The 24,830-nt window shown below is 42.6% G+C and overlaps 2 protein-coding genes across 4 annotated transcripts; one reads left to right on the forward strand and one right to left on the reverse strand.

Annotated features, from left to right (window-relative positions):
• Nucleotides 1-1,828: 1,828 nt before the first annotated feature.
• On the forward strand, nt 1,829-2,768 carry tmx2a (thioredoxin-related transmembrane protein 2a; the record flags this gene model as incomplete). Its single annotated transcript, XM_020472877.2, has 3 exons — nt 1,829-1,884; nt 2,083-2,212; nt 2,330-2,768. Coding segments are annotated over 3 exons (315 nt in total), but the record flags the coding sequence as incomplete, so codon positions are not given.
• A 2,609-nt stretch (nt 2,769-5,377) lies between these two features.
• Nucleotides 5,378-23,269, reverse strand: LOC109880684 (palmitoyltransferase ZDHHC5). Of its 3 annotated transcripts, none has more exons than XM_020472869.2 (12): nt 22,984-23,269; nt 13,847-15,275; nt 13,629-13,750; nt 13,398-13,555; nt 12,678-12,850; nt 12,489-12,591; nt 12,305-12,396; nt 11,958-12,090; nt 11,762-11,870; nt 11,571-11,677; nt 8,055-9,013; nt 5,378-7,624 (listed from the first exon to the last, which is right to left on the reverse strand). In XM_020472869.2, exons 2-12 carry the CDS (start codon nt 13,993-13,995, stop codon nt 7,519-7,521), a joined length of 2,211 nt encoding a protein of 736 aa, XP_020328458.2. In that variant the 5' UTR covers nt 13,996-15,275; nt 22,984-23,269; the 3' UTR covers nt 5,378-7,518. The 3 variants fall into 3 exon arrangements, 2 of the variants coding, with proteins under 2 accessions (XP_020328458.2, XP_020328457.2); XM_020472868.2 differs by having other exon boundaries at nt 13,847-15,278; XR_004204132.1 differs by having other exon boundaries at nt 7,533-7,624; nt 7,960-9,013; nt 13,847-15,278.
• Between the last annotated feature and the right edge of the window lie 1,561 nt (nt 23,270-24,830).

Raw genomic sequence — 24,830 nt, forward strand, 5'->3', positions numbered from 1 at the left:
TTAAATGTTACTAATCCATGTTCTACTGCTCTAGTAGCCCTGCCTGCCATGCTAATGATGGTACTTTTAGTAGCAGAAGACACCCACCTGGGAACCAGACTACTATTCCAGTGATCTATTATAGGTAATCTAATGTAATCTGGTCTAATCCCATTGGACATGAGGAGTTTAATCATGATGCTCACGTGACGTGGATCGTTGAGTTCTATGCTAACTGGGCTCCTGAGTGTCAGTCCTTCGCTGACCTCTGTCTCACTTATTTGCTTCCTCCCTCTGTGTACATTTACCCCCTCCTCTACTCTTATCCCAGTGAAACACACTTCTCTAATGTTGTTGTGTTAACTAAACATGGCTGTCTCCTGTTCTCCTCGGTTTTTCAGGTATAACTGTTATCTTTGGCGATGACAGATTAAGTGATATGACATGCTATTCTATAAAATAATTTCTCCGTAATTAATATTACCTGATTGAGCTAATCATGTAAATGTAATTAACTAGAGAGTCGGGGCACCACAAAATAATATTTATAGAGCTGTTATCTTCCGAATAAACTCTGAAAGACCTAGTAATATTTTACATCAATAGCAGTCAATATTAATCATCACCTTAATTCAGTCTCATCTGAAAGTTGTAAATTCTTGGTTATCTGCACGAACCCTGGCTAACAAGTTGAATCAGCAATGCAAAATTGGGTTTATTTATTTATTTACCAAATACCTAACTAATCAACACAGAATTACACATACGCATAATTAATCATAACTTGATTACAAATGACGTCATAAAGGAAAACGTCCCTAGCGGTAGGAACAGACATGACAGCTTGTTACACAAAAGAAAAGGGCTGGGCTTGAGTTAAAGAGCGGGAAGACTGAGGAACAAAGGGCGAAGCTGTGCTATCGTAAATACAGTATCTTATGCATTCTAAATTACCGCCCATTTGGAAAAGGAAAATGCAATAAATATTTACTCTGAGCTGCGCTTCAGTAGGTTGGTGGTAGATGGAAGGCCGTGTTGCCAAACCGAGTCCTTTGAAGAATGTCTCTGGTTGTCAATTGTATACGTTGTAGTAACGTCGTTGTGTGATAGACGGGATACTCTGTCTGTTCCTTCCCAACCCTCGTTTGTAGCTGCTGTTGCTAACTCAACGGCTAGGAGGTATCACTTCTGTAGTGAATAAGAGTTCAAAGTTCATACCATTCGCAACCAAAGCTCACGCTGATGTTGGCTTCGTTCTGTAGTTATTATCTGAACCATTCTGACATCGGACCGTCGTCCTCACATCCTCGGAACAGGAGGTTATATTGTCGTTAAGGCTTTATATAGGAAGGGAGAGGAGGGCGTGTTTGAAAAGTTTTATAGCCCATGTCCCTTCACAGGGACTGCCACTGATTGAGCAGAGCCCTAACCTTATGAAAACCCAAATCTCACATTTTAGAAGCTAAAATCACATTTCATCCCATCACGAATAATTTCATATTCAAACATTTAAATTGAACAACAATTCCATGTGAATCCGATAACTCTTGATGTGTAGACTTTCCACTGTAGAGTTTGTCATCTTATCATTGATGAGAATGTCTCAGATGACAACCGAGCTGACATCATATTCATTAAGTACCACCGCATATGTTCAATTGGTCGGATTACCAGAATATAGTTAATTTCCCCCCACCTTCTGATGTTCCCAGAATGTTATGTTCCCAGAATGTTATGTTAACCAAGGGGTTTGCAAATGTAACATCAGTAGGGAAGAGAGAGGAAAAAGGGGGGAAGATGTATTTATGACTGTCATAAACCTACCCCCAGGCCAACGTCATGACACTGTACTGGACTGCGGTTTGGGAAGATAGATGCTGGCCGGTACGGAGAGGTGGCTCAGAGGTAAGACTTTCCCTTATGGACATTGGAAGTGTTTCTGACAAACTATATTTTCACGAGAATGCTCCATCACATTTTTACATTTAGATTCTAAGACCCTAGACTGCATGTCAGTCTGTCTACATTTAAGACAATAAGGAACTGCTTATTTCCACAGCCTGAATTGTATTTCTGCCGTGTGCTGACTGTCTTTTTCTACAGGTACAAGGTTAGCACCTCCTCTCTGGCCAAGCAGTTCCCTTCATTGGTGCTTTTCCAGTCAGGGCGGGAGGTCATGAGGCGTCCAATGGTGGACAATAAGTTTCGAGCTGTGTCCTGGACTTTCAGCGAGGTGTGTGTTGTGGGGAATCATCGGTCTGTGTGCGGGCTTGTGTGTGCGTGACTTGAGGAAGTGTGGAAATGGCTTTAGGTCCCCACTCACATAACCGTGTGCCTCATTCACATCTAGGAAAACATCATACGTGACTTCAACCTGAACGAGCTCTTCGAGGCATCTAAGAAGATAAAGAAGGGTCGTGGTGTGAAAGGAGAGGACCAGAACCCCTCACTACCAGACGAGGGCAGCGAAGAGCGCTAACCTGAACCAGACACCCCAGCAGAGAGCAAGAAAGACCAGTAGTGACGAAGGGACAACAGGGACTGGATTGTTCTACTGCACACAGTTCACTGCTCGTCACACAATCGCTGTCAGTTATCACTGGTTGTATTACCAGACGACCAGGATTCAAGTTAATTCATGAGCTTGGTCTTGTGGAAAAGCTGCTGCAAAGGGACAGAATGAGCTACACTACATGGCCAAAAGTATGTGGACACCCGCTTGTTGAAAAATCTCAATCCTAAGTCATGGGCATTAAAATTGGAGTTGGTTCCCCTTTGCTGCTATCAAATCAAATGTTATTTGTCACATGCACCGAATACAACAGGTGTAGACCTTACAGTGAAATGCTTACTTACAAGCCCTTAACCAACAAGAAGTTAAGGAAAAACCTTAAGTTAAAAAAAGTATAAATAACACAATTAAAACAGCAGCAGTAAAATAGCAATAGCGAGGCTATATGCAGGGGGTACCAGTACAGAGTCAATGTGTGGGGGCACTGGTTAGTCGAGGTAATATGTACAGTGGCAAGAAAAAGTATGTGAACGCTTTGGAATTATCTGGATTTCTGCATAAATTGGTCATAACATTTGATCCGATCTTCATCTAAGTCACAACAATAGACAAACACAGTCTCTGCGGCAGCAGACGAGGGTTGACTAGTGTTATAACAGCCTCCACTACTTTGCATAGGTTTTCCACTTGATGTTGGAACGTTGCTGCGGGGAGTTCCTTCCATTCAGCCACAAATCCATTCGTGAGGTCGGGTACTGACGTTGGGCGATTAGGCCTGGCTCACAGTCGGTGTTCAAATTCATCCCGAAGGTGTTCGATGGGGATGAAGTAGGGCTGGGTGATATGGCCTAAAAGTAATATCTCCATTTTTTTCAGAGGTTTGGACGATTCACGATATATATATTATATATCTCAAGTTCTTGTTTTTCTCTAAACAAATTAAAAAAGGTCCAGACATAATTCTTAATTTAATTTTAAATTAATTAATTTAAATTAATATACAAGGCATCAAGGCCTATTTGTGCAAAACAAATGAACACACCAACACATCTATTGTTTAGGATTGTTTGACCACTAGCTGTTCAATTATATATTTATATATACACATTTTGAATGAACATTTATTATTTTAGTTAATTTGTTGTTATAATTAAAACAGCCTGTGGTTATTTGCTATTGGATTGGCAGAATGACACAACTACTAACACGTTAGCCTACAGCTGGCCTGAACATAACTTTTTTTGAATGCACTTTAATTCTACAATGTCACACTTACCGATGGCGAGGTGACGCCTGTGCCCAAAGCACTGCAGGCGGGTCCAGTTGTTCAAGCGCAATGCTTTTTTCATGTTTCTCCCGATGTCAGTTGTCATGCACACCGACAGGTGTCAAAGAGTCTTTGAGACCCTGGGCTATTACTTCACCCGTATGATGATCGGGGAAGTATGGAACTCTTACCCCGCTACACTTCTCTGGCGTGGTTACAATTTGTGAAAGGTTGTGATTGGTGGATAACCTCTGTGCACGTGTTGTCACGCAATTGGGACATGATTCGACATTGGGCTGACAGAGAAGAGACAGTGAGATGTTGCATTTGTGAAACGTTACAACATTATAACAGAACCTCGATTCTTGTAATACAGGCATTTTCCATATCGAGCTAAAACATAAACTCAAATATATAGAAAAAACTATATATCGCCCAGCCCTAGGTTGAAGTCAGGGCTCTATGCAGGCCAGTCAAGTTCTTCCACACTGATCTCGACAAACCATTCCTGTTTGGAAGTCGCTTTGTGCACAGGGGCATTGTCATGCTGAAACGGCAAAGAAGCTTCCCCAAACTGTTGTCATAAAGGACAGAATCATCTAGAATGTCATTGTATGCTGTAGTGTTAAGATTTCCCTTCACTGGAACTAAGGGACCTAGCACGAACCATGAAAAACAGCCCCAGACCATTATTCCTCCTCCACCAAACTTTACAGTTGTCAGTATGCATTCAGGCAGGTAGCGTTCTCCTGGCATCCCCAAACCCAGGTTCGTCCGTCCGACTGCCAGATGGTGAAGCGTGATTTATCACTCCAGAAAACGCATTTCCACTGCTCCAGAGTCCAATTGTGCATGGTGAGCTTAGGCTTGTGTGCAGCTGCTTGGCCATAGAAACCCATTTATGAAGCTCCCAACGAACAGTTCTTGTGCTGACATTGCTTCCAGAGGAAGTTTGGAACTCGGTAGTGAGTGGAGTGTTGCAACCGAGGACAGACGATTTTTACACGCTTCAGCACTCGCCAGTACCGTTCTGTGGACTTGTGTGGCCTACCACTTGGAGGCTGAGCCGTTGTTGCTCCTAGATGTTTCCATTTCACAATATCAGCACTTACAATTGACCGGGGCAGCTCTAGCAGGGCAGAAATTCAAAGAACTGACTTGTTGGAAAGGAGGCATCCTATGACAGTGCCACATTAAAAGTCACTGAGCTCTTCAGTAAGGTCATTCTAGTACCAATGTTTGTCTACGGAGATTGCATGGTTGTGCGCTCGATTTTAAACACCGCTCAGCAACGGGTGTGGCTGAACTAGCCAAATACACAAATTTGAAGGGGTGTCCACATACACCATATATACAAAAGTATCTAAATGGAAACATCTAACCTTCCCAATTATCGATGACTTCAATTATTAAAGTGAAAATGCCTTACACCGCCATCTCACTCATTCATCCATAACAGTTTTACTGTGACTGCCTGATGCCTTTTGGGTCACATTTCACACCAAAGTATGGAGTCAAACTGACAGTTGGTATAATCTGTTCTGCCAAGTGAAATAAAACTTTTATCCTCCCAGACCCCTGCCATACTCTCGGCTGATTTTTGATTGAAGACAGACACGTTTTTCCATCAGGGCAACCTTTTAATCTGAGAAGACATCTTTAAAAACCACTTCATAAGGCCATTTTGGAACTGTCTTTTTCATATTCATCATTTGTGACACTCTTTCCATTCAGCACAGCTTACAACAATAGTATTTTTTATTTACTCATGTATATTCACTTCTTCACCACCAAAGTAAGTCAGACTTCCTCCAGTCCTGTATGTCTGACTTTTTGTGCCATTATGATGCTTAACTATTGTCATCATACATATCAACCGTGTGTGCATTTGGCAAGGATATTCTCTCTCTCTCTCTCTCTCTCTCTCACACACACACACACACACATCTAAACGAGGGGGACGCACACACACTGACTGGCCCTGCTGCTGTTTGATTGGTTGGTGGGATAGTCTACTTTGTGTGCTTCAGAACATAACATGTGTTATATTCAGCTAGCTTTGACATTCCAACTCTCATAGTTTTGGATTAAACATAACACCACCTCTCACCCACCTCTGTGTTTCTGACCATGCCTTCCTAAACGTATTTGTGGCCAAAATGTTAAATTGTACCATAAAGAGATTCAAAATAAAGAAATCAAGAGGCCAGAATATCTACAAAACAAACTAAAATATAACATTCTTATCTGGCTGTAGTCATACGAAATACTGTAAAAAACAAAATGCTTAGTTTTACTACAAATGGTATCAAGGCATTTCAACCCCCTCAAGACACATCATACATATTTCTATTAACAATCAGACATTACTATAGAATATCTATAATTATACCATTATACCATCTATAAATAAACCACCCCCCAGAATTTGATTTCTTGGAATTGTCCAAGTACATTAGAATTTAAGGACAAGGCACTATGACAGCAATGTGGGCTCTGGGTTATAAATGACCATTCTGAGAACAGATCTAGGATAATCTTAACATCCCCTAGTCCTAACCTTAACCATTAGGGTCAAAAAGCCCCATTGTCTAGGGGCAACTTCATCCAACTCCAGGACGTAGAGATCGGTTTGGAATTGTGTTAAGAGCGGAAAGGTTTCCCTGTGTGCTCAAATAAATAAGCCCCTCCCACCCTAAACCCATTTGGCTAGACATCTTTAAGGTTTTTCTAGCATTCGATTGACAGAAAACATTGCGAACATCAAAAGGACAATCATTTAAAACTACAAACAGAGAATTTGAATAATGTATCAATAAAAAACATTGAGTGTACATTCCACAAAGAGGCTTGTGCTGTATTTATGATTCAGAATTTCTATTTTCTTTGTGGCTTTCAACATCCTCAGTGATGTCACTTCAGCTGTCCGTCAGAGAGGATCATCACATTGGATGAATATTCCATCGAGATCTATGACAGGCTGAAGCAGCCTTCAATCAAAACAAGCGACCAGTCTAACTCACTCACATTAACAGTTTGTCACAAAGCAAAATATATTATATCTTCATCATCTGACCCAATAATTCTTAAAGATTTTTTTAGACATGTATATAAAACAATTAAATAAAGCTTTGGTTTTTTAGAAAACTAAAATGAAATTATAGTGGTTGAGGCATCATCACTGCAGACTAACTAATTAATGGCTACTGTGGAGTGGGGATCCATTGTGATTGATCCATCCATATGATGGAGCAGGAAGTCTTGAACCACAGAGTGCCACGATTGGTCACCAGTCCATATGCTCCCTCTCAGGCACCATACTGATTGGTTAAAAAGCCTTACTTCCAGGATTATATTTTATCGCATAAATTCTCCATGTGTTAATGTACCAAAACAAATCATATTTTTATATAAGTGTTATAGAGAGAGTTTAGTACCCAGCAGTCATAATAGCATTTATGTTATACAGTCTATGGCTCACAGAGAGGCCGAGGTAAGGTTGTCCCATTCCAACACTGATCAACATCCAATATGAAAGCAATTGGCAGATAAAGATGGCCAGTTGCACTATAAGGATAGGAAGGGAATTGAAATACCAGTGAGCCAACACACTTCTATTCCACTATCCGACTCCATATTGACCATTGTGTGGGTGCATTTTAGTGAACATCAATCTTGAAGCCCCTCAGAGTAAGAAAATTGGAATCTGTCCAGTGGAACAATCTTCTTTCTATCATTGGCCGGGGCGGACGTCTGTCACTCAAACCGATATCTCATAGGTTGTCCCTCCGACGCCAGTCACCTTTTTCACCCCGCCCCCTGGTTTAGATGTACTGTGATTGGCCAAGCCTGGGCGAGATGTGGATCTGATTGGAAAGTCGGCGGGAAAAGGGGGGGGGGGGGGGGGGGGGGGGGGGTAAGGATGCAGATGGGGTGACAGAGTGAGAGAGAAGAGGTGAGTAGATCTGAGTCAAAAATAGACTGTAATAACAAGACTTATGATAAGGTTACAAGAGTAGAAGGCTCATTGGGGTGGAGGAAAAGGGCACAGAACAGACAGGAGTGAGAAGACAGTAGCAGTAGACACAATTCAAACAGATATACATCCCACTACAGTTACACCTGAGCATAGTTCTTATACACATTAAAAACACACTCCAGCAGAAAAACTTACTGATACCAAGAGGAGAAAAAGACTCACACAGATCAGGGAGGAAGAGGGTTCACATAGATCAATCAGGGAGGAAGAGGAGGAGTACGAAGAGTACCAGGCTTGTGGCTCAGATCTCTACTCACTGTGGAGCCTGGGTCCCTCTGATTCCGCCCCCTCCCGACAAACCACCTCCTCCCATTGGCCGAGCCTTGTGCTGGAGCCCTGCCTCTCGGGTGTAGGAGAGAGACTGCCCCAGGGAGGGGCCTCGGGGCGGGGGGGACACAGGGGGGTCAGGGGAACAGGCACGGGGGGAGGACGGGGAGGGCTGTTCAGAGACGGGAGGAAGGGGGCGAGAGGAGGAGGCACGGAGGTGTGGGTGTCTGGTGTCCTGGTGGAGGAGGTGAGGTGTCTCGGGGTGGGCAGTGTGTGGGGGAGGAGTCGGCAGGGGCGGACTGATGGCGCGAAGGTACGCCCTGTGGGGGGAGGAGAAAGAGGCAGAGCCCTGGAGAAGCTGGCCCTCTCTCTGCTGGGCCATCTGTGCAGAGAGGAAGGGCGAGGTGTACCCCTGCAGGGGCGCATCCCCGACCCCGGGGGCCGGCAAGGAGAAGGTCGTCACCGGGGGAAACGCTGCGGAGGTGTGGGGCTTCTGGGGGGACAGCTCATGAGCAGCCGATTCAAACTCTGGGCTCTCGGACGGTGTCAGCAGGCTGTCGTAGGACAGGCTGCCATTCCGAGGTGTCTGATTGGCCAGGCTCTTGTAGCTGGTGTCGGTGGTGCCCTCTGATTGGAGCGTGCCCAGAGTATTGTGGTGCGTGTGGGCAGAGCGCATGCTGGAGGAGAGGGAGCCACCGGTGGACAAGACAAGAGATGAGGGGTAGGAAGTGTACGACCGCCCCCCTAGGGAGTACCCGGAGATGCCCCCCGAGACGCCACCACCCGTCCCGCTGGTTCCCCCGGGGCCCTCGCCCCTTTCCCTTCCCCCCGTATGCACCCCCACACCTATTATCGACCCCCCATCAAGGGTGCTGGGCTCAGACCGATAGCTGGGCTGGCAACTCGACTGGAGGATGGAGGGAGAGTCCAGACTGTCCCCACGAATCATCTGGAGAGAGAGAGAGAGAGAGAGGTGGTGAAGTTAATGATAGGCGAGAAGAGCAGTAAGCAACAGTGAATGTAAAATGAAGAGCGTGAAGGAGGATGGGAACGCATGTTACAAAGGGATTACTTTGAGGAGACATTCCTCAACAGAAGACAACATAGAAATTTGTACAGATCACAGTTTCTACAGAGAGCCAGCAGGGGAGGATGAAGGTCTACTGGTGCATCATATTACCAAGAACACTCACCCTGCAAAATAACATTAGCGCCACAAGAACAGAAACATAGAAATCTATAAAAATACCGGCATTCATGTAAATGCAGAGTCAGGAGGGGGGGGGGGGGTCACAAGCATACACCTTTTACAGACATAAATGGACACACACACACACGACACTAACTGAGACTTACTGATCAACTGATGGCCACAGTGATCAATTCAGAGTAAAAACTAAAAAAAGAGGGGGATGGAGTTAAACACAAAGGAATGAAGAAAGGCTCGAACCTCAGAGAGGGGTCTCTGCTAGTCCCACCTGGATGCCCTAGGCTTAATCCCACCCAGCCTTCCATAGCTGAGCTAGCAACTGATTTGACCCTGTGTTTAGGAGAAGATTATAAACTAAAGAATTAGAGCTACGTCATCTCAGGGAATGGATCTCACGATGTCGGTCATCTCTAATGTTAAAGGTCTGGACTGCGTAAGAAATGTGTCAGTATGTATACACTCCTCTCCATATGCATTTGGACAGGGTAGCTAAATTGTTACATTTGGCTCTATACTACAGCATTATGGATTTGAGAATAAATGGTTCATATGAGGCGACAGTACAGAACTTTTATTTGAGGGTGTAACTGACAGTTAACCTGTAAGTCTATGTCGCTGTTTTTTGTTTGAATTGTTTACGTGTTCACTATGCAGGGGAAATGACAAGCGGAACGACGTAGCTAATAACTGTTGTAAAGGGAATTATTATCGTAGCAACACACTTTTGGAGTGAAGGCAATCCCACACTGTGTTAGCTAGGTTTTTCGTGTCTTCGGGTGTAGTTCGTAAAGGATGAAGTGTTTATGTTAGGATGGTAACGTTATAATAATTAAGGATGAAGCGTGTATGTTAGGATGGTAACGCTATAATAATTAAGGATGAAGTGTGTATGTTAGGATGGTAACGTTATAATAATTAAGGATGAAGTGTGTATGTTAGGATGGTAACGTTATAATAATTAAGGATGAAGCGTGTATGTTAGGATGGTAACGTTATAATAATTAAGGATGAAGCGTGTATGTTAGGATGGTAACGTTATAATAATTAAGGATGGAGCGTGTATGTTAGGATGGTAACGTTATAATAATTAAGGATGAAGCGTGTATGTTAGGATGGTAACGTTATAATAATTAAGGATGAAGTGTGTATGTTAGGATGGTAACGTTATAATAATTAAGGATGAAGTGTGTATGTTAGGATGGTAACGTTATAATAATTAAGGATGAATTTATGCCAGGAATAGGAAGCATGAAGTTTTGGATTTCCTCCCTTCTGTAATAAGCAGCCAATGAGGTATTTTTCCTTTATTCATGTGTCTAATCTGATACTGTTATATATCCGGCTAAACTGTTTTTATGTATGTAAGCACTTCAGAGTTATATCAAGCTAATAAGTCACTCATAAGATAAGGAAGTTGTAGAGTGTGCTGCAACTGTATTTTCATTTACTTTATAGTTCTCACGGGAGGTGATTATTCTGACTAAAACTACAGAATAAAACCTCCAGTTAAAACCAAGGTACGGTTGTGCTCGTGGTTACTGGAGGGAGCTACAGAGGGTATTTTCATACACATTTTTTTTTAACCATTTAGAAATTAATATACTTCATATAATTTTAAGATGTCATAAGTAGTTGAACAAAACTAACTTATAGTGTATTAAAGTAGTCTAAAGTATATTTGGCCCATATTCCTTGGACACTGACTTCATCAAGCGTGTGACGCTACAAACTTGTTGGATGCATTTACAGCTTGTTTTGGTTGTGTTTTCGGATTATGTTTTGTCCAATAGCAAGTGAATTGGCAATAAAGTGCTTTCATTTCTAAACGGTAAAACAGTTATGTATGAAAATATCTTCAAATAAAAAGGTGACATTTTGTACTGCCGCTTCATATTAAAACATATTTAATTGCAAATCCCAAAATGCTGGAGTATAGAGCCAAACTAAACGTTTTAGCTTCAGCGTCCAAATACATACAGAGTAGGGCCAGGATCGCGATACTCGTTAGTATCGTGGCAAGGAAACAAAACACAAAGCGGATTTAACTTCTTTAGGAAAACAGCTTTAATATTGGAAACAAACATCATTATGTTGTAAACCAGAGTCGCATGTATTTATTTTCCAAGCTATAGCACACAATATTTTACATCCAGCAGGTTTTTAAAGGACCAAAGAGTGGTCTGCTTCGTGTTTTAATTTTTGCCATGGAAAATATATTGTGATAGTGGTATCGTCACAGCCCTAATATGGAGGGGAATGTATGCATGTGTATGTCTGTGTGTGCATGCGTGCGTACCTTGTTTGGGTGTGTCAGAGCTGTGTGGTTCATCTGTGGGCTGCTATAGGCCGGCCGGTACTTGTACATAGATGGAGTGGGCGGACCATCAGACAGCAAGCTGCTCTCTGATTGGAGGAAAAAAACAACAGTGTTTAAAAACGACACAACGCCGTGGGATACGGGAGTGCTTGTGTGTGTTCACTGCTCACCCTCGGTGTCAGCGCGGGGCAGACCAGGATAGCGGAGCTCCGGTTTGGGAGGAGGTGGAGGCTCTGCATCAGCTGACTGGCTCTCCATCTGCTCTAAACTGCTCTTAGACTGACAGGGACAGGAAGGAACAAGACTGTTCATACACACGAGAGAGGGCTAAGAGTTTATTTTGTGTGTGTGTGTGTGTGTGTGTACCCTGGTGCTGTGGCAGTCGTTCTGGATGCCGTTGTCCAGGACTTTGGCTTCTAGCTGGGCCTCGGAGAGAGGAGGGCGGAGGAAGGGAGGCTGCACCTCCGCTGTCTGTTTGCCCCGCCACCGCCCCACATACCTGACAGAGACAGCAAAACACACATGAATGACTTCCCTGAAACATACACCAACTTCATACTACATTACACAGTAGAAATATTATTATACAGATATTTAGTTAACCACCATAACAGTGAGGCTATACTGAGTTCCTTACCCCTGAGGGTCTTGTTCAACCATAAGCTGCAACAGCAGAGGAAATGAGGAGGCATGAAGGAGAGACGGTCGCTAACCTGGGAGCCTGAGCGCTACAGAGCACGTGTGAGATGTTCCTCAGACAGCCATTGGTGAAAGGGTTAACGCCACCCCTAAACTTCCCTGTGACCTAGAGAGAGAGCGCGAGAGAGATGGTCTATTTTTAGATCATGTCAGCCCTCTCAGAGGAAAACACACCAAGACCCACACAGACAGACGTACCTGCTCGTTAGTGGTCCTACCCCGAGCTACCAGTACCATGTGGAAACCAGTAAGACCTGCTACTGGGATGAAGAAGAGGCCAGCAACACACATTGTAGCCATACTGGGAACACACAGTTAAGGACACCAACACCAGCGCAACAACTAGCCCGCGCCAGTGTGTGTGTGTGTATGTGTCAATAAGGATACGTGACAGCGGAGTGAACCCTGTCCAGCTGGTGCTGGTGGTGGAGGACGTAGAGCAGGCCGAAGCCGAACACACCCATGATGTGGATCGTCAGGGACAACAGGAACAGGAAAAAGTGACGGTAGTTCCTGCGCCCAATACAGTTGTTGACCCATGGGCAGTGGTGGTCAAAGTCCTGCCAGGTCACACACAGGTCAAAACAATCACAAAAGGGTCAATAGAGGAAAAAATATATATATAATCAAATAACTGATGTTTCTCTGATATTTCTACTGTTGCCATGGACAACATGTTATAACACAGTTGTCACCCGTTATACCACCTGTAGTGTGAGCTAGGTGGCAGTCTGTAGAAGTACAGGTCTGTGTGTGTGTGTGTTTACCTCCACACAGTTGTCACACACAGAGCAGTGTGAACAGCAGGGCGGTCTGTAGAAGTACAGGTCTGTGTGTGTGTGTTTACCTCCCCACAGTTGTCACACACAGAGCAGTGTGAACAGCGGGGCGGTCTGTAGAAGTACAGGTCTGTGTGAGTGTGTGTTTACCTCCACACAGTTGTCACACACAGAGCAGTGTGAACAGCGGGGCGGTCTGTAGAAGTACAGGTCTGTGTGTGTGTGTGTGTGTGTTTACCTCCACACAGTTGTCACACACAGAGCAGTATGAACAGCGGGGCGGTCTGTAGAAGTACAGGTCTGTGTGTGTGTGTGTGTGTGTGTTTACCTCCACACAGTTGTCACACACAGAGCAGTGTGAACAGCGGGGCGGTCTGTAGAAGCGGCAGCTGGAACACCACTTCATCCGGACCTGAATGCCCTTGATATCCACTGTCTTATAGAGCGGAGCGCGGAAATCATCCTCTTTATCCTCATCCTCTTCCGCTGTGAACACAAAGGCACAAACATTACACACTTTCTTCACACCTAAGTCATTTATCTTTAACACTCTCCTTACCTCTGGGAAAGACCCCTGGGTCCATAAAGGTGGCCATGCAGAAGTTGGCGAGGGTGAAGAGGAAGACCACAGCGTTATAGATGGGAACGACGGAGGAGACATGCTCTGACAACCACGGACACCTGGAGGGAGAGAGGGATGGGAAGAGAGATACAGAGATATAACATGGAATCTAATGTGTGTGTGTGTGTGTGTGCGTGTGTGTGTGTCTTACTCACGTGAAGCAGAAGAAGAGTGTGGTGGAGGCGACCAGAAAGGTGGTTGCCGCGGAGACGGGTACATAGCGGCTGGGGTGGAACCGCCGGGGAGAAGAAGAGGCGGGGCCACCCACTTCTCCCCCTAGCCCCCCACTACTAAACCCCGGCATCAGAGGGAGAGAGAAAGAGAGAGGTAGAAGGGGTATATCTAAAGAGAAGGGTGGTGGACGGGTCAGAGAGAACACCTCGGTGTCCGTATGGGATAAGGGAGCATGATGATAGAAGGGAAGGATCTTAGGGACCAGCACTTGTAATATTACACAAAGCAGCCGAGAGAAACATCTTAGAGAAAGCTAGCCAGACATTTGCACTTCAGCCAATAAAACCACTTAACTAAAATAATGATTTTATAGTAAAGTCTACACCTTTGTTTACATGTGTGTAGAACTTTGCAGGTATATGTTAGACTATATAACTTTTACACATCTTAAAAACGTTACACTATGATACAAAAATAATTGCGACTCTTAGAAATATTTGTATATGGCTTCATGTAAACTTATTTGGTTCAACAATATAAATAAATCAACAAAATCTATCCTGTGTAGCGCAACAAAGACCCACACAACGAACTGCTTGAACAACCACTTTCTGACCTGGTGAGACAACAAACCAACCCTCCACAGGCATTGAACACTAACTTGCTATAACGCCTCAGCTATTACTCCTCAGCTATTACTCAGTGCTTGAGTGTTAACAGTTGTCCATTTACAAATTCTGGTAAGGGAAATGTGGGGCAGAAATGAGGAGGTAGTAACAGGACATCCTATGAAACAGCAGAACAGGGTTCTCTAGCAGAGCAGTGACCATCGACTGAACTCTGGTCTTAGAAAAGGTATATCTAGGCACTGAAATGTGTGTTTGTGAGATAGCGAAAAGTGCGACAGAATGCTTGCAAAGGGGAGAGTTCAAGGCTCTATATCCTGCGGAGGCAACAGCGGTTGAGACAAACAAAAATCTCAATTTTAAGCCAGTCTTAAAGCTGCCCAGCAAAAATCCACTTGCAGCTTTTTCAAACATTAAAACTTGCACACAAAAGCTATTTAAAATGTTGTATCCACTATTTCAGTTCTCCGTCAATATGAAAGAATGGTGAGATCAGTCTTGTTGGGTCAACTGGACCGATTAGTTATCTAGCGGTTTTGTTCAGTCTGTGACAATGCAGGTCAAATCAATTCATCCCAAACAGAGCCTAAATCTGTGTCGCCATGGTTTCGCCGTAAACATGCCTCTTTTCCCATGATCCCTTTGAAATGGAGCCCTGCAGAAAGAAGAATAAGCCACTCAGACAACTGCAGGTCCTCTTCTTTCTCGCCCTCTTTATTTCTTCGCACACACTCAAGTGTTCTGTCACACACCGTCGTTGTCTATTAGGCCAATCGGAGGGCACCTTCTGAAACAGAAAGAAATGGAGAGCATGTTACACAACTACTAGATTACATCAATAACATTAACCAACACCACAAACTTCAACCATTAGTAATTACACACACCTCACACCATCACTAACACAAATGCAGCCATGAAAAACATAGTAGTGGTGCAAGGTATGACAATAATTCTTTACATACTGTAGCTAGTTGTTGCAAGCCAGAGCAGAATTGTGCATGTCTCGGGAGTGGCAGGTTGTGTGTTGAAACCTGACCATTTCGTCAACTCTACTCCATTTTACAACACTGACTAACCAGGAAAAGGGTGTGTCTAAAAGCATCTTTCTTCCTTACACACACACACACAACCTTTCTCTCACACTCCTCTCTCTCACACACACAGGTATTCATAACAGAACCTCCTATCCACACAGATCTCATGTATCACCTGAGGGAAAAGTCCTGTTCCATTAGAACACTGAAAACAGATCTTAGGTAATAGAGAGCAATAGTAATGGCGTGTTTTTGTAGGCCCTAACGGAGGCTAACTCTGCCATGGCTTGTTGGCCAAAGCCTACAAAGCCTGGTAAACACAGGCTTAGGAGATCTTATACATTTTGTTCTGAGAATCTTAAATCGGCTAACATCACATTTTGCTAATTTTGATGCATAAGCACATAAAGGCTTCATAATTCATACATGTCATGTTAACTGTCTGATATTATCTCATAGAACAAAATAAACACAACCATGAGGTTTCATTTCCGTTTTTCTAGGACTACAAACTGGCTAGCTTATAGGTGCATTTTATGGTATAATGATCAAACTCGGTAAACTAATACTATAGTAGATAGCTTAAGGAACATTGAAGATTGGAGGCAGTCTGGGGAGCCTGTCAGTCAACCAGGGTGGCCATTTTAAAGAAATGGCTGCCAGTCAGACAACTAGTTGATTGTTCGGTCGATAGGCTGTTGGTCAAGCAGTAGCAACAATTTATTTTTGAATTTCATGGTGTACAAGACACCAGTCTGATTGGCGCCTGTCTGAGTGGACTGATCCATTGTGGAGGCCGTGGGGATGGCACAGTCCATCACTAAGACATGTGCTACTGAAATTGTATATGGTTATATTACGTTAAAACAATGGTGCAACACTAACAAAAATTATATTTTATAACAAATGCACCTTCTCCCGCATTGGATAGCGGTCATTCTGAACGAATCAGTGCGCTGTTGAATTGGCACCTAGTCCATGTTGCTATGTGCATAATAGCAACGTTATCCAGCATATTGGTGTTGAGAACAATGCGGCGGAGGCAGCAGCTGAGTTAGGAGAAGAGAAAACAGCACTTGCCTTAATTGTCTAAGCATAGTGAGGAGAGAGGAAACCTCAACTTAATTAGGTCTATAATCAATAGCCTAACTGTTTATATATCCCGGCTTTATAAAACTTTAAGCATCAACAACCACATGTCGGATAAACAATTATACAAATGTGGCGGTTTTTCCATCTTTTCTATGCTGTAAAGGCTTTACACTTTTGTTGTTGTTTGTGAGAGCAAAATTGAAAGATTGTTCTTACTTTTATTGCATCAAATGGTTGTTGTATGCAACAGAAGAGAGTATTTTGTTAACTATTGCGTGTGTCTGTTCCACTGAGGATGGGCCTCTGGGAGATAAATATCCTCAGTCAGTATTACGATGTCTTTTCGGTGATAAAAACTAAAGAGCATTCCAGAGTATGAGTTAATGTTTCTGTTCTATACTGTACCAGGGAGAGATGGTTCCAGTTTGGAGTCGGAGGGACAGACACTGGCCTCTATACAATCAAAACTGTTGACACAGCAGATACTGTCTGCTATGTATTAGTGCGCGTTGAGACAAGGATATCCCTGCCGGCCAAACCCTTATTTGTAACCCAAACGGTTATAACCCAAACGGTTATTTGCAGGGTTTCTTCATCATTTCAATAGCATTGGGTCTATGGTATTGACTAAAATCTGGGTTTCTGATTGGAATTCAACTATTGTTATGTTTTGCCTGGAAAGATACGGACGCTAGTGTTTGTTTAAGATATAAACTGAACGTTTTAACAGCTTGCTTAGTTCAAATTGAAAGACTAATTTATTCAACATAAATAGCGAGGCAATTTCGATGTAACACATCATCTGTTGCCTAAATGGTCTGCTGGAATAACATATTGAGAATGGAGTCGTATTTAAATAACTGAATCAAAGAAGAGACAGTTAACTAAATCTAATGAATTCTAATAATAGCAGATAGGTAATTGCAATAGAGTTGTGCCCCCCAAAATGTGTTTTTTTATTCTTATGGATTGACTGATGTATTTTATAAATTTGGCGCATTACATGTTATTTTTAAGCCGAAAGAGAAGTTGTAAAGTTTGTTTTTAATCTTACGATAGAGGTAAACGCCGAACGTTATGGATTATATTTTTTTCCCCACTGGTAAGAATTGGAGTGTTAGTTATAGCGGCTATATCGGGCTGTAAGGGATTCAGGTCTGAATAGTTGAATAGGAAACTTTTTGTGATAGTTTCTGAATATTGTTGCTTGGTTTTATTGTTTAGGGAACACCAGTGAATTTGAGCAGGAAGTTAAATGTATTCTAACATTATAATCTGTTTCTATTGCGTGTTTCAATGTCCGGTCATTAAAGTGGATTGCAGTTTGAGTTTGATTTGATTTTTACATGGACAGTGCACATTAATCACAGTTGTGTGTGTCTAATGGCAGGGTATTCCAGACATGGGAAGCTCTCACAGAGAAAACAGATTGACTAAAGGTGATTTTCCTTAAGGGAACTATACAGTCACCTCTCGTGTTAGACCTTGTGGTTTGGGTTTTCTGTTTAACAAAAGTACTGAGTGGAGGGGGAGCCTGGCCATGTAGAATCTTGAACACAAGACATGCGTCAGTGTATTGCAAAAGATTTTTCCAATTTAGGAGCTCATGCTTTCTGAGAATGTAACAGTGATGATAGCCATTAGGCTTCCTATCAAGCACTTTGAGAGCCTGTTTGCAGATAGACTGAATGGGTTTTAACGTTGTAAAGAAAACTTGGGCCCAACTAGTCAAGTAGTATAATAAGTGAGGGAGTATCAGATTTGAAGTACAGTTTTATTACCTCTGTCGTCAAACAATTTCGTATGTATTGGAAATTAACTAGGTTGAATTTGGTTATTTGAGTTACCTCATTTGCTTTTTAAACTAGAGGTTGGAATCAAGTATGATAACGTGGTACTTCAAATTGGCTACCACCTGGAGCTTTTCCCCTGACACAGACATCTGTAGCTTGGCTATAAAATACCTTTGTACTTTTGTCTCTGGGCTCTCAACAAATCCTCAAAGTGTGATTCGTCGACCAGCCATTGCTATTGCAAAGCTCTCACTAATAAAGATTCAGTTTAAGTATAACTCTGACCTGTGATAGGTTTGTCTCTCCTCATTTGATAATACAGAAATTAACCACCATGTGTTATTATTACTTGTAATTTATTTAGTGTTGTTTACACTCTTTACTTCAATACTTATATAGGCTACTGTATCAATCAATCAATCATTCATCTGTACAGGTCATCACACAGCATATGAGTCATTCATGTTTTGAAATGCAAACAAGCATGTTATAAAATAATGCGACCCTTGAATAATTAGCGTAAACAATAAGTAAACTGTTCCATTTCGGAAATTGCATTCACAAAAGAATGTGACCGTTTAGTCTTTGCTGTTATAAAGGCTTTACAAAAGTACATAAGACTCTCTGGTAGGCTCAGAATTTATTTGGTGTTGTTTACATTATTCCAATCAGAAAAATGACTTTGTAATCATGGCACACAGCACTTCCGCCTTTTTCTTTATCTCCAATATTTAACATTACTAGTAAAATGTATTCCAAACATCCGACTTCCCCTTTAGCACGAGCTCGTAAATCAGTAATCATTCCCCCGATTCGGGTTTATTGGTCAGGTCCTCTGCATCCATTTTGCTGTCATGTGTTCAGAGTTTGTTATAACCAATTTATTGATGCGATTATGATATGCTATAAGTCAGGCACTATTGGTCACGTGCATGCAATGCATACATGTGTCACTTAAGGATCAGACCCCCCCCAATTCTCGCCTAAAATGAAATATCCAAATCGAACTGCCTGTAGCTCAGGACCTGAAGCAAGGATATGCATATTCTTGATATCATTTGAAAGGAAACACTTTGAAGTTTGAGGAAATGTGAAATTAATGTAGGAGAATAACACATTAGATCTGGTAGATATTTCATCTTTGAAATGCAAGAGAAAGGTCAAAATATAATATTGAAGTTTAGGTGCAATTTAGATTTTGGCCACTAGACGGCAGCTGTGTATGTGCAATGTTTGATATTGATCCAGTGAAGCATTGCAATACTGCACAGTATTTTGTATCAAGTCTGCCCAAATGTGCTGAATTGGTCAATTGATACATTTAAGTAAATAACTATACAGTTCACACAAAAAATATATGGTAATACTAAATATTAGTTTAAACACCCCCAGGAATGTACATGATGGATCATTAGCTTATACAGTAACTTTCACACATCTAGATGGCCAGGTGGGGTGGGTGTGGAGCAGGAGAGGCAAGAGACAGCAGGGGTTCAAACTGTAGAACCCAGTTCCTACATGTGAATATAAAAATTTATTTTATCAAACAGAACTATGCTACATTTTATCTCTGGGACCCTCAGGATGACAAATCAGAGCAAGATTACTGAACGTAAATCCATTATTTACCTCCAGAGGTGAATGTATCAAACCAGTTGCCGTGATAAGTTATTTAGACTTTCACTTTGTGTGAAAGCTGAAAGGTCTAAAAAGTATTATAGGTTAAACGTCTCACTGCTGAACACACACACATGCATACTGATGCCACACAAACTCACTGACCACATTACACTGCTGTTACTGTCCATCTATCCTGTTGCCTAGTGAGATTGTGAAGCTGCACAGATCTGGGGAAGGGTACAAAAAAATGTCTGCAGCATTAGGGGCGGCAGAGTAGCCTAGTGGTTAGAGCATTGGACTAGTAACTGAAAGAATGCAAGTTCGAATCCCCGAGCTGACAAGGTACAAATCTGTCGTTCAGGGGTTAACTGCCCCTGAACAGGCAGTTAACCTACTGTTCCTAGGCTGTCATTGAAAATAAGAATTTGTTCTTAACTGACTTGCCTAGTAAAATAAAGGTAAAATACATTTAAAAAATTAAAAGGTCCCCAAGAACAAAGAGGCCGCCGTCATTCTTAAATGGAAGAAGTTTGGAACCACCAAGACTCTTCCTAGAGCTGGCAGCCTGGCCAAACTGAGCAATTGGGTGAGAAGGGCCTTGGTAAGGGAGGAGACCAAGAACCCGATGGTCACTCTGACAGAGCTCCTCTGTGGAGATGGTTGTCCTTCTGGAAGGTTCTCACATCACTCCATTAGTCAAGTCTTTATGGTAGTGGCCAGACGAAAGCCACTCCTCAGTAAAAGACAAAGACACGAAGCCACTCCTGCACCATCTTGGCTGTGTGCGTAGGGTCGTAGTCCTGTTGGAAGGTGATGTCAAGAACGTCAAGTGTCACGTCTGGAGGAAGCCTGGCACAATGCTTCACCATCCCTACGGTGAAGCATGGTGGTGGCAGCATCATGCTGTGTGGATATTTTTCAGCGGCAGGGACTGGGAGATTAGTCAGGATTGAGGAAAAGATGAAAGGAGCAAAGTACAGAGATCCTTGATGAAAACCTGCTCCAGAGTGCTCAGGACCTCAGACTGGAGGCAAATGTTCACCTTCCAACAGGACTACGACCCTAAGCACACAGCCAAGATGGTGCAGGAGTGGCTTCGGGACAAGTCTCCATGTCCTTGAGTGGCCCAGCCAGAGCTCAGTCTTGAACCCAATCGAACATCTCTGGAGAGACCTGAAAATAGCTGTGCAGCAACGCTCCCCATCCAACCTGAGAGCTTGAGGGCCTGCAGAGAAGAAATGGGAGAAACTCCCCAAATACAGGTGTGCCAAGCTTGTAGCATCATACCCTCGAGGCTGTAATTGCTGCCAAAGGTGATTCATTCCTTGAGTCACTATTTCTATTATCTTTAACTCTGCATTGTTGGAAAAGGACCCGTAAGTAAGCATTTCACTGTTCGTAAACAAAATGTGTAGACTAAGCATATGACAAATAAAACACATTTGATTGGCTTGACGTGTTGCGAGGCATCACTGATTTACACAGGGTTCCGACCCCTCTTTAGCTCAATTCTGCCATGAAAGCTGGTTTGCAACAAGGCTAGGCTGTATGCACCAATTAATTATGGAGATATGGCCAAGTGAATCTAGTCCAATATGGCCACATGCAACTGGTTGGCAGCCATAATATAAATGGCTGCCAGGGAGGTAATGGACAAAATCAGTGATGCACTATCACCAAAAGTACTTCTTTTGACATGGCCTAGCAGTGTGTGAAATCAAAGTCAACCATTTTTTTCACGTAGTCGCTGTCCGTGATTCAACCCCCAATCACAGCCGGATGTGATGCAGCCTAGATTCGAACCAGGTACTGCATTGACCCCTCTTGCACACTCGAGAGCCCTTATGGTCAGAAATATTGTCTATATGATTTGTGTGGTTTATTTAGTAGGTAGATATCATTACAAACAATATCAAAATGACTAATGTTAACACCCTATTTTCTTCTAACAGAAAATCCAAATGACAGCAGCCATTTTATTAAAATGGTCACCCTGGTTGAATGATAGGCTTCCCAGACTGCCTCCAACCTTAAATATTCCTTAAGGTATGTGTACCAAGCTCGCGAATTGTATCATAAAATGCACGATTGAGTATATTTTGTTCTTATGCGCTGAACTATATAATGGAACCTGAGCACCACAATCTTCAACAACCCGGCTAGTTGGCGAAAAACTCTACACCCCCTATGACAGAGGTGCAAAGGTACATACCGATACAATCAACACCTGACATACAAATACAAAATCTGTATATAATCTCTTCAAAGTGAACACCGCCCATATTAGCACCAGAACAGCCCTACCTTCTCTACACAGACTATTTGTATCTGTGAAAGAAAGGCTGCTGGAGGTTGATGAACGAATGTATGTGCCCCACTCAATTAGCAGACGACTAATAATCTTTGTAACACACAGTAAATCTCCCCTTCTTCAATGGCTGTTAATCCTGAAATCTCCCAGTTCAGAGTACCCCGACTCTACTCCCGTCAGTGTCAAGCCATTGTCACGTTAGCTAGCAAGCCATCTTTTTCAGCATTGCCGTACACCTGACCATAATCAAATTTCCAAACATACTGACTGTGAGTGACGTCGAGTCTGACAGACAGCACCTCTCTTCTATCAAGTCTGTTCGATTACATGTTCCATCAATGTTAAAACACAGCTAGATAACGTTGGACTCAGCCGTGTATGCTAGGTAACTAGCTATCAAGATATTGTACTTGTCCAAACCTGCAAATGTAACAAAATGACAAGAGGCTAATATAACGTATTGAGAGCCGTTGTGAAACTGCAAGAAATCCAATGCACTAACGTTAGCTAGCTAGCTAACGTAAACCAAGGCAGGGTAAGTTTGTTTGATCACCGCTTGAGACAGTACAACTATAAACTGTCAGTTAAATTAGCTACTTAGATATTATTGGAAGAAGCAGTTCACCAAACAAGCCATACCTGACGTCCAGGGCTGATGTTTTCAAGTACTTAAGAGTGCGTTTCGGTCCCGAGGCTAGTTGGCTAATTGCTAGTATGCTAGGCCAATGTTGGAATCCCGGAACTGCCCTCGCTCCATTAATTTGGGACATTTGTCCAATCAGTGATTGAGATTAGCGTCATTCCCGGTGAGTCTGCGCTCCTTGTTCTATCTGTGGAGTCGGTGTGGCCTTGGGCGGGGATTACAGACATATTTTGAAAGCTTTCAACATGCCAGAGGTCGCTCGGGACAGTGGTCCCGTTATCTAAAGCAGGTTACAGCTTTGCAACAGAGGCACATCTACAATAGTCTGTCTGAGTACCAGGCTGTATAGCTATCATTCCACTCCTGTCATTTGCGAGAGACTGGCCTTTTCAACGTTTAATATCTAGCTATGCATCCTGATTTCCAAACGGATTTGCTCATTGGTTGTTGGAAATAACATAAATAGTTTACATGGCAACATGTGGAGCCTAGAAAATAGAATTAGCATTATAAAGCCCCCCCACTACGTTATCACCATATTGTTATTTATTTGATTTATTTAGCTCCTTTGCACCCCAGTACCGCTACTTGCACACTCATCTTCTGCACATCTATCACCCCAGTGTTTAATTTGCCATACTGTAATAATTTTGCCACAATGGCCTATTTATTGCCTCACCCCCCTTATCCTACCTCATTTGCACACACTGTATATAGACATTCTCTATTGTATTATTGACTGTATGTTTGTTTATTCCATGTGTAACTCTGTGTTGTCGGTTGTGTCGCACTGCTTTGCTTTATCTTGACCAGGTCGCAGTTGTAAATGAGAACTTGTTCTCAACTAGCATACCTGATTAAATAAAATAAAAAAATACATGTTAGAATCACCTTTGACAACGATTACAGGTGTGAGTCTCTAAAAGCTGGATTGTACAATATTTGCACATTTATTTATTTTTTAATTCTTCAAGCTGTCAGGTTGGTTGTTGATCATTGCTAGACAGCCATTTTCAACTATTGCCATAATTTTCAAGCCAACTTAACTCATACAGTGGGGCAAAAAAGTAGTTAGTCAGCCACCAATTGTGCAAGTTCTCCCACTTAACAAGATGAGAGAGGCCTGTAATTTTCATCATAGGTACACTTCAAATATGACAGACAAAATGAGAAAACAAATCCAGAAAATCACATTGTAGGATTTTTTATGAATTTATTTGCAAATTATGGTGGAAAATAAGTATTTGGTCAATAACAAAAGTTTATCTCAATACTTTGTTATATACCCTTTGTTGGCAATAACAGAGGTCAAACGTTTTCTGTAAGTCTTCACAATGTTTTCACACACTGTTGCTGGTATTTTGGCCCATTCCTCCATGCAGATCTCCTCTAGAGCAGTGATGTTTTGGGGCTGTTGCTGGGCAACACGGACTTTCAACTCCCTCCAAAGATTTTCTATGGGGTTGATATCTGGAGACTGGCTAGGCCACTCCAGGACCTTGAAATGCTTCTTACGAAGCCACTCCTTCATTGCCGGGCGGTGTGTTTGGGATCATTGTCATGCTGAAAGACCCAGCCACGTTTAATCTTCAATGCCCTTGCTGATGGAAGGAGGTTTTCACTCAAAATCTCACAATACATGGCCCAATTCATTCTTTCCTTTACACGGATCAGTCGTCCTGGTCCCTTTGCAGAAAAACAGCCCCAAAGCATGATGTTTACACCCCCATGCTTCACAGTAGGTATGGTGTTCTTTGGATGCAACTCAGCATTCTTTGTCCTCCAAACATGACGAGTTGAGTTTTTACCAAAAAGTTATATTTTGGTTTCATCTGTACATATG

Source organism: Oncorhynchus kisutch, linkage group LG19 (assembly GCF_002021735.2).
Source record: "Oncorhynchus kisutch isolate 150728-3 linkage group LG19, Okis_V2, whole genome shotgun sequence".
NCBI classification, from domain to species: domain Eukaryota; kingdom Metazoa; phylum Chordata; class Actinopteri; order Salmoniformes; family Salmonidae; genus Oncorhynchus; species Oncorhynchus kisutch.

Bases quoted from the DNA above. Each gene is read 5' to 3' on its own strand.
- LOC109880684 (XM_020472869.2), bottom strand. From the start codon at position 13,995: ATGCCGGGGTTTAGTAGTGGGGGGCTAGGGGGAGAAGTGGGTGGCCCC. The intron at 13,751-13,846 runs GTGAGTAAGACA...CTCTCCCTCCAG, and splicing joins ACACTCTTCTTCTGCTTCAC to GTGTCCGTGGTTGTCAGAGC. The intron at 9,014-11,570 runs GTACGCACGCAT...CTCTCTCTCCAG, and splicing joins CTCTGACACACCCAAACAAG to ATGATTCGTGGGGACAGTCT.